At 38.9% G+C, this 10,521-nt stretch overlaps 1 protein-coding gene across 1 annotated transcript in view; it reads right to left on the bottom strand.

Annotated features, from left to right (window-relative positions):
- Positions 1–7,042: 7,042 nt before the first annotated feature.
- The window catches only part of t (C45 family peptidase tan), a 98,717-nt gene continuing 95,238 nt past the window's right edge, over positions 7,043–10,521 (bottom strand). The window contains exon 8 of the mRNA XM_073975977.1: positions 7,043–7,488. Within this exon, the coding sequence (XP_073832078.1) occupies positions 7,188–7,488 (301 nt within the window). The 3' untranslated portion in view covers positions 7,043–7,187. The remainder of the gene's footprint in view (positions 7,489–10,521) is intronic.

Genomic DNA, 10,521 nt, shown 5'->3' with positions numbered 1-10,521 from the left:
TAGGCACACCGTTCGGGAAGAAATGAACCACGTCCACGACACTACTTGTGAATGCCGCTTTCGAGACTTCCTAGAAGTACTTTTAGCGATAAAATTGGTTGTGACGAAAAAAAAAAACATTTTTATTTCGTTTTTCATTTTATCTGTTGTTATTCTTTTAATTTTAATTTTTTACTATTCTAATTAATGTTTCAAATTACATACGTTTTTAAAGAACACTATCCTTAGATGAAATTGCCATCTTCATTAATTTTTGTACTTTTAAAAATGTTATGTTGCCTGGCCCGGGAATCAAACCCCTGACCTTAAGAATGCAAAGCGAACATGCTTACCACTGCACCACCGTACCTTATAAACACCAGATAGGCTAAAGTCTTATATTAGTTTAAGGTTGTACACGCCTCAAATGAACGTAAAGAATCGAAGTGTCTGCATTGACCAGAGAAAGTGTCTGCCCATGCGATAGTCGTAAGTAGTAGCATTGTTAGTGTAAAAAAGCAATAATAGAATTTCGATCTCCTTTTCTGACACTAGGTAGTTATTCAAGAAGTTAAAAAAGGGACAGCAATGCAATTGTTATTGTAAAATGATAAAGGATCGCTATTTTCTAGAATAGAAGTTCAGAAAGCGATTACTTTTGATAGAGGAAGTGACTCACTCACTCCCAATTGCTGGCTGGGGGAAACATTCAAATTGAAAATCTAACGAGTTTTCATTCATGTTTTCCAAAATATTCAAACAAATGTGAAAAATTATTAGTTTTTTTAAATTTCAATAATTTATAGACATTTCCTTGTTTTGTTTACATTTACGTTGACACTAAGGTTTGCAAACAAAAACAAATTCCTTTGTGGTTGTTGTTCGAGTTGTATTTGTTGTAGTATTAACTTTACCTTGTATTTGTTCTACCATGAACAACAATGTTGTTTTTGTAAATTTGTTTGTTGTTGTAATTCATGCATCTACCTTATATAAATGTGCCTTGTTAACGCCGAACGTTTAGATTTTCGAACAAAAAATTATAATTAAAGCCCTGTTCCTTTACGTGCAAGAATCTTCAAGTTTTACAACTTTTTACTCGAAAAGCGTTCCTTTACTTCAGACACCATACAATTCATATGGAAGGAGATTACAACTTTTGCTACTTTTGCCAGTTTTACTATTTTCAAAAGTAAAGGAACAGACCATAAATTAAAAGCGGGATCATTTTACATATACGGTCTGTTCCTTTAAATGGTAAAAGTGGTGGGTGCCACCGTGGTGCAATGGTATGCACATCGCCTTGCTAACATAAGGTCGTGGGTTCGATTCCCCGGGCGATTCCCAGGCAACATCAAAACACTTTTCAACGGTGCCAAAATACCCCTCAATAATGTTGGCGACATTTCCTGAGTATTTCATCCATGTAAAACTCCTCTACAAAAGTGATGTCTTAGACACGCCTTTCGGACGCGTTGATAAACTGTAGGTCCCATATCATTGAGCTAATATGAATCGGGGTGCACTCCCTTGTCCCTTATGGGATGTTTGTGGAACAAATCTTATAAAAATGGCAAAAGTAGTAAAGGTTGTGAACTGCACTCATATCAATTGTATGTTTACATCAAGTAAGGGAACACTTTTCGAGTAAAAGGAGGTGAAACTTGAAGATTCTTGCACGTAAAGGAACAGAGCTATAATCTTTAATATAAAAATTGGGTCTTTAAAGCCTGCAAATGTGTTTGTTTTTATCCTTTTTGATCCAACCAATTTGGAGGCACCTCTCTGATCGGGCTGAAATTTATACCATAGGACCCTGAACACAATGATGTATATTTCTTCCGGTGGGGAATTCCATACTTCTCGAGATATGGGCCTTGGCATTTCCGAAATTTCGTTTTAACACCATTAGGTTGTTTATGGGTACCTCACGGATTGGGCTGACATTTTTACAGTAGATTGCCCTTTGCACCCTGAATATAACGATATATAGTTGGTCCCCGTGTATTTTTGGGGCTTTTGCACCATTACGTTAGGAATCATCAACTTGCCCACGAAAAACAATACATCGCTGTAAAGGATTACCTTTGGTAAACATTTCAAAATGATCCTCGAACAGACCTTAGCCTGTCTGAAGGTGTTGTCCTATATAGACTTTATGCGATTTGCATGATGTGCAAAGTATCAGTCAAATCGGATACTCAATTTTTAAGTTGTCGCGCTCATCATTTTTAATTTTCCTGCTAAATCCGACTCTTTATCTCCAGGTCTAGGAATGTGGTTACATGGGTTGTAACCAACAAAGCTACTAAAGTTATAGTAGTTGAAATGGTGTAATGTGTCGTGCGGGCCTGTATAGTTCGGTGTCGTCCTTGCACCATTTGGACAGCTGCAATAATTATTCTGGTGGCAGTTGACGTTCTTCAGTTTCGATAGATGAGATACATATGTATGTATGTACTCTGAGAGCCACATTTACATGATAACTTACGAATACATCTGTTTGAATGCTATTCAAACCAGCTTGATAGGTTTGCAAATCTCGGGGTTTTCTCTTGTAACGTTGGACCTCTCTCTATACATAACGAAGATCCCTCCTGCTATGCCTAGTTGGGGGGTAGTATTCACCATATGGTAATTAGGATGATTTTCACGGTAACACTAGAGAAAGTACTGCAATAAGAAGATGCCATTGTATTGCCATACTGGAATAATATTTGTCTCCTCATGCAGATGATCCACTGATGGCATGATAAGGCACCCTAATGCAGTTCTCAGGGTGGCATTCGGACAAGTTTGGATATTAATACATTGGGTTGTACTTACTCACAGACACACATATCACGTTATATGTGGTGAACAAAGTTACTTTATCTGCACCTCAAATGCTGCCGACTACATTCAAGCTTGTCGAGATAGCTGTGGCAAACGCGGACAAAGTGAACATACTGTCGAATATGACCTCTATAATTTTGGGGTAGTTGGTGGTCGGAAATCTGTTACCATCGACCAGGACATTCAATTCAGTGATGAACATTCCAGTCCATGTGATGAACAGAGTGGCCGCAGATTTAGAAATCGGTGGAAACATCGGTTAAATAGGAATTCAGTTTTTCACAAATGTCCCTTCGCCAATGTCATTTTTGAAATATAGCAAAATCATCCGCATTCGTAATGATCCTAATTATGTCTGTAGGGGGTGGCATGCAAGACAGGTAGAGTTTAAACAGTTCTGTAGATATATCAGCACCTTGGGGAACTCCTGGTTTTAGTTGAAGGGCCCTCGATTTTTTGTTCCTGAATTCCACATACCACTGGCATCCACATATATAATTATCCAACGTTTTAAACTAAAGCCATAAGAGTCTTTGTTATGTGCGGCAAAAACGAAATCGGTATTTAGGATATACCTTTACTGGCATCCTGTCCCGGCTTCAGTAGCGGGGCCACCCTGACCATTTTCCAGACATTAGGCACGATGTCAGTGGCTTGAAATATGGAGACAGGATGAGAACTTTGGTGAGAAAGTTAATACCAGGCGCATTCAGCTGTTTTACCATTACCATGAAGGTACCGTCAGACTTCAGGGCCCAACGATTTGGATTATTTTCATTCCTAATGACATTTGAAACATTATGAATTCTAAATTACGATGGTTTCTCCTTGACAGGAAGAGATTTAATGCGACATAGTACTCTTGCCTTCGCCCTGTCACTCTCCCGGTATGTTCGACAAATTGTTGATTAAAATAGTCAACAGGTGAGTCAAGTGTCTACCGAGTGCCATCGAGGTGAGTGTGTTTCTGGAAGTCATTCATGATAGATATCGCATATAACGCGTCAGGCCAGCGTCTGAAGTGAGATATCCCGACATGAACCAGAGAGACATACCACGCACGCGAAGCGCAACGCGATTGAGTTTCCCAAAACCAATTTCGGTTGCGCATCATGAAGGTCCTCCCATCGCACAGGTCTACGTCAGCGCTGGGTTACGCCCAGATACCTGGACTCCGTCATGGTATCCAGAGTGTAGACAACTCGTCGCGAGAATCGTCCTGACATGACGCAGTCATGACAGAACAGTCCTAGGTATCGCATTGGTAGTTGCAACTCCCGAACATAGCCCTTGAGATTTCATGTTCTGTTTTCATCTCCCAAAAACTCTTCGTATCTGGAACAAATAAATTTCTGGGACGTAGGCTGTCCTCCGTGAGCTACATCAGCAAACGGAGCCTTAGGTGTTGTTACAGTGGCACTTGCGGCTCCAATGTTGCAACTCTTGATCTAGCAGCTGCTTCCTGAGTCACTGGGGTTGGCTCGAAGAAGCTCATCCGGCTTATTTGTTAATCACTCTGCCTCTGTTGGGAAATATGAACTCAATTCGGGTAGCAGTGATGATGCCTCAAAACGACCCTTCTACTATCCGACCCAGGTCTGATACTGTGATTAGGGAACTTGCTGAAACTAGGCCAAACTAGATTCACCAGTCATTGTAGATGGTGCCCAAGAGAATTTTACAGCATTTTGGAAACTACATACCTCATGGTTTTGTCCCGAAAACAGTTCTAGGGGCGTAATAGCGGCCGTTAGGACAATTCGAGCGTAATGTCCTACCTACGAAATTGATCTAAGTTTGGAAAAAATATTACGAGGGGCATAGTATGGACTAAATCGGGTAATTCAGTCGTTTACTATCACTTCCATGTCTAATGTAGGTAGATATATTCCGTTAACGACAGTGAGAAATTTTAGTCAATTTGTTTGCTGGTTATTTTCCACTGGTAATGGTCTAAGCACTAAAGTCTTAAGCCCTAAACACATTCAACTTTTGTTTTGAAGTTTCGTGTCTTTCGTCGTTGTCGGTTTACGTTGGGCGTAACACACATAAAACGTCGTCGTCAGCCATATGTTTTATGTAAACAATAACATATGTTCGGCTCTCAACATCTAGGAAATGTAAACATTGTTATTAGCTTTGTTCCTTTACTTTTTTAATAGTAAAAGTAGCAAAATAGAGAAGTTCTCTCTTCTCTCAGAAAACTGTGAAAATTGCTCTCACACAAAAGTAAAGAAACGGAAAAATAGTAGATCTGGCAGCAATGTCAAAAAAAAAAAAAAAAAAAACAAACAAGGCTGTTAAAAAAAATAACAAACAAAATAAATTTCCCTGTTTTTTATTGCTTTTATTTTACTGGTTTAAATTTTTATTATTTTTTTCTTTTTATTTTGCTTTGACAAAGCGCGTAGTTTTCTTTTTTCCTTTTGCCTTAATTGTCAAATAAATGTCAAATCAGCAGTTTGACTTGAAGAAAATTTAACCTAAAAAAGGAAAAAAGCTATTATATACTTCTAATTAGCTTTGTTCCTTTACTTTTTTAATGGTAAGAGTGGTAAAAGAGAAAAGTGTCAAAATTGTTCAAAATTGCTCTCTCATGAACATTTTTACCAGAAAAGTAAAGGAACGGAAAAATGGTAGATCCGGCAGCAATGTCAGAAAAAACATAAAAAATCAATTTTCGTCTTTTATTTCACAGTTTTTAATTTAGTGTTGTCAGTGTTCAATTTTTTCTTCGGTTTTTCGTCCATTTTGTGAAATAATCGTCAAACAAAAGTCGAAAAATCAGTTCTGCCATTTTCTACCTGCAGAAATTTTGCTGGTAGCCTGTGGTAGAAGAGAAAGCCATTTTCGCTCTTTCTCCCCTCTCACTCTCTTAAAAATTGCTTCCAGTTTTGCCACTTTTCGGGGTTAAGGAACGCTTTACAGGTTAAAAATGGTAACAAATGGTTAAAATGGTAACGTCAGGTAAGTAAAGGAACACAGCTATTATTAAGGCCCCCGCTCATTAGTCAGTCTGACTGCCAGCATTTATGGTAGTATGCGTAAATTTTTGAAATTTTGAGAATGTATGTGTGAGTTTTCCAAGACTGATGAAAATCAAAATAGTTTTGATTTCAAAATGAACCCCCATCAGTCTGGGTGAATTGTGTTTATTTTCAAATTGTCAATAAATAATTTTGGAAAACAGAAAATAATGTTGGTGTTGGAACACAAAAACTTAGAATTCATTCATTTTTGGAGGAGAAATTCAAGATTTTTAGACTTGACTGATGGTTCGTGCTACACACTTGTCAGTCACACACATGGTACAATAAGGAAGGTAGAACAGGTTCGAAAAAACGATAGAAATTCAACCCTACACGTATGCCCGCTTCCTGTCAGAATTGTTATACTGGCATATGCAACAGGTTGCCTTTGTTTGTTTCATATTTTTTGTCATTTTATCCAATTCGTTAAAACAGCGCGAAAATGAATGGAACATAAATATTTGTTTTCACATATACATCGAAACACGGTCAAAAACTTATTTTCAAATTAAGTTTAATAAATATATTCTACAACGGCTCTGTAATTAACGATTTCATTGCAATTTATTTTGAATCTATTTTGGAAACATTTTTAATATTTTTCAAAACAAACACATACACACACAAAATAAAAACTTCACATTGACAAAAGTCGGTCACACTCAGAAAAAAAATTGAAATCAGATGTGAGCTCTGTTATACCTTTCTATTTATACCATGGTCACACATACAGAAAGGGTTCATCGGACTGACGGCACAGAATGATAAATGAGTTGGGGCCTTTAAATGAGAAACAAATAAACAAAACAGAAAAACTGAGTCAATGTGTTTGTCAGTGCTTACACCGGCGACAAAATCAAAAATTTTTAAATTTGAAGTCTAATACTATGTTTACATTTACGAAATCCACTCGATTTCAGCTGTCAATTCCATTGCTCAAACGTCAAATGAAATCCAATCGATTTCAGATGAGTTTTCATTTGACGTATACACAAAGGAATTGACAGATGAAATCGAGTGGATTTCGTAAATGTAAACATAGTCCAAAACTGAGCGTTTTTGTGTGAAACACAAAGAAAATTAGAACAAGAGAAATTTTCGGACGTCAATGCCAAACGCAAAATTTTACCCAAACGTTGGACGTGTTTTCTGCATACATACATATGAATTTTTTATTCTAATAAATAACAAACATTACATTCATTGCAACAACAAATATTTTTATTATATTTATATAATTATTTTTAACTGTTATTTAACATAAAGCGTTTCTTATTAACATTACTATTTTTTAAATACATTTTGACGAAAAGTCTTTAAGTACGACAAATAACATAATTTTTTCTAATTGTCTTTCAATATCATTGGCAAGACAACATGAGGTTCATTAGTTCGTGGATTATCCGAATACAAAGCGACAGTTCTTTCATTCAAATCGAATATACCAATGGCAATAGTTTTGACTTCTTGGCTCAAATCGCCATTTTCACGGAAAACACAGTGTTCACCACCCGAACAATCGCCCAACATATTTATAACATCCTGTTTCGATTTGGCCGGTTCATAAGTGGCAAAAGTGTTCATACGCGAGACACTGGAATCGACCATTATTTGATTGGCTTGTTCGATTTCGATGCGTTCGTATCTAGAAAGAGAGAGAGAGAGAGACAGAAAAGAGGAAAAATTAAATAATTTATGAAAATGTTAGCTGATGGTTTATTTTTGCAATTAATCTTTTACTTTTTCTATTGGAAGCGCCATTTCCAATTGATGAGCTATATTTCTATAGCTGTACAAATAAATTTATACATTTTCTCAAGAGAAAGAGAGAGACTTCTTGGTCTCATTAACTGTGCGATTGAAGAGATCTATGAAACCCAGTCTGAAGAGTGCCATGAAGATACATACATATGAGTACGTCGTCAGTCAACAAGCTGCAGTATCGAAGCAGGAAGCAGAAATTAAAATTGTGTACAAGAGAATGCTTCGATTGTTTGTTAAGAAGATCGAGTTCCTGGAACCTGTAGTACGAATGAAAATGACCTGAACAAAGCTAAATATGTCCACATTAAACTTGAAGCTAAAGTGAGCGCTCAGTTTGAAATGATTCGAGAATTCTAAGTTAAATATGTCGACTCCAAATATAAATTCCATGATGCTAACAGACAAATGGAGAAGCTTTAACGCGATTTAGAAAATGAAAGGATGGAATGCAAATCCTCGGTAGTGACAATGAATGAAAATGAAAGGTGAGTTCAAGGCAATGGGAGTAGCCATGATTGCATACAAAACATATAAAGAAGATGATTTCAATCTTCCCACGAATCTAAAGGAGCATCTAAACAATTCTCTGCGTGTTGCTGAGGAAACTAATATAGCCAAGGAAGAATTAATAGCGGCTAACCAAGGGGCACAACGTTAGGTCAAGGCTATTAACGCAAAAAGAATGAACAAGTATGAAAGTATTAGTCAGTTGTGCCGACAGAGATATATCCTCAGCCTCGGACCTAAAAGAAAAAAGTAAACATAATACCTCTGACGTCTATAAGGGTGTTTTTAATTTGTTTGGGGCAATTTCTCATGAAGAATGAACGTGGCACCGGAAATAATTGTACCCTCATTACAGGGGTCGCATACACAAACATTTAAAAAATCAGACGAGTCCTTAAGCTGTACTCTTTCCAAACTTTGTGTGGGAGGTAATCCGAGTTTGTAAGAAATAATACGATGTACAGCATTTGAACCAAACCGGTGGCTCCCTTCCCTTGTAGCAACGCTCGTTCGTGTATTATTTCAGTTATCAGGTTCTAGTTCCTCTGTATCCAGGTGAGTGGGGTTAGCTGGGCAGCGGTCCCAATCCACATGCCGGGCATGTGTTGGATATCGTGGCATCAATTCGGACCCAATACTAATTGACGCGGCTTCATCGTCCGGATCTTAACTGGGCTAAAATCACTCGTGTTTGTCTTGGCAGCTAGCGTTCTCCTGCTGCGATGGATGGGGGTGGTCCACAAGTACGGTTTTGCACACTGTACCTCTGTACTTCGCTAACCTGTCTGAGATCAGTTGTCAGGAGTTTGTTCTCTGGTCGAGTTATTTCAGTTGACGAAGGGCTTGTGTCGTGGGAGCCAATGAGACGGTCTGGACAGATGTGGAGCGAGGCTGCCCTCAGTGGTCTATCTGTGGTCCATTTATTTGATGGATTTATGATGGATTCTCTGCTGCGAGAGTTAGCGACCACTTTCAAGATCTGTGCGTATGCTGATGATCTCCTCATCATGATCGATGGTGATACTCGTGTCGAACTGGAACGTTGTGCTGAAGTGGCCATTGGTATCGTAAGGATCTGGAGTGACCGAGTGGGTGTTGAGGTGTCTAGGGAGAAGACTGAGCTAATGCTGCTGAAAGGCAGATTAGCGCACAGTTGACCTCCCCACGTTCGATTTGGTGATCACGGCATACGATATGTCAAGCAAGTTAAGTACCTTGGAATAACGATGGCCGAGAGAATGAATTTCCTGCCGTACTTTGATCGTTTGAAGGGCAAGTTAACTGCTATTGCTGGTATGGTCAGAAGGGTTTTGCGGACTGACTGGGGTTTGAGCAGGCGCTCTGTGCGCAACATATATGGTGGACTTTTTGTTGCCTGTGCAACATATGGTGCACCTGTATGGTGTGCCGCAGCAGAATCTTCTGCTGGGCGTGGGAAGCTCTTGTCGTGTCAACGAGTGGTCATGTTAGCATATCTGCCAGTGTGTCGAACTGTGTCTACGGACGCAATGCAGGTGCTACTTGGCGCCCTGCCCTTTGACCTGGAAGCGAGATGTAGGACTGTTCTGTACAAGCTGAAGCGTGGCTTGCAACTGTCCGAGGATGATTGGCTCGGGCCTTCTGATCTGGTGGATGGGGATGTTAGGCGGCGTAGTGCAATCCTTCGGGAGCGTGCTGCTGTTAGGTGGCGGACAATGACAAAGGGCGGGTGACGTACGAATTTATTCGTGACTCAACGTTCGTACAGGACCGCCCAGACTTCGGCTTTAGCATGAGTCTGGGATTCTTACTGACGGGGCATAGCTCTCTAAATGCATTTTTATATGCAAGAGGCCTGTCCGGGACATATTTATGTGGGTGTGGTATGACTGACGGAATGCCGGTACTATGATGACATTAGAGATTTAGTCAATATGGGTATCACGTATGGAGGGGCGGGGTGGGATTTCAGTAGGGCACTTGAAGACAGGCGGTCTTTTAGTTGTTTAAAGCTTCGTTCCCGTACTTATTAATAGTAAAACTCGTAAAAGAGAAAACTGCAAAAAATTTGTTTTCACACACAAGTTTTTTGAAATAGTTCGGGAACGGAAAAATGGAAAATACGTCAAAAAAAAACTGGAACAAATGTCAAAGTCGGCGTATCAGCTAATCAGACGCCGGCAACCATGTTACTATTTTTTTACTCGCCCAAATTTGTCGGGTAAAAAGTTTTTAAAGAGAGCGTCATTCAGCGCCATTTTTGTTTAAAGAGAAGTGAACATTTTACAACGTTTTTGTGTACGGGAACGCTTTTTCGAGTAAAATGTGTAAAAGTCGTAAAAATTGTAAAAACTTTTTAGTTCGGAAACACAGCTTAAGTTGGTTTGCACGTGAAGTTTTTGTTAGGAGAAGGACTAGACTTAGTGGA

This window comes from Musca autumnalis, unplaced genomic scaffold (assembly GCF_047663935.1).
Source record: "Musca autumnalis isolate F117 unplaced genomic scaffold, ASM4766393v1 scaffold_3, whole genome shotgun sequence".
NCBI lineage: Eukaryota > Metazoa > Arthropoda > Insecta > Diptera > Muscidae > Musca > Musca autumnalis.
Note: the sequence above shows the minus strand (reverse complement) of the source record. Positions and strands in the feature narration are given on the sequence as shown.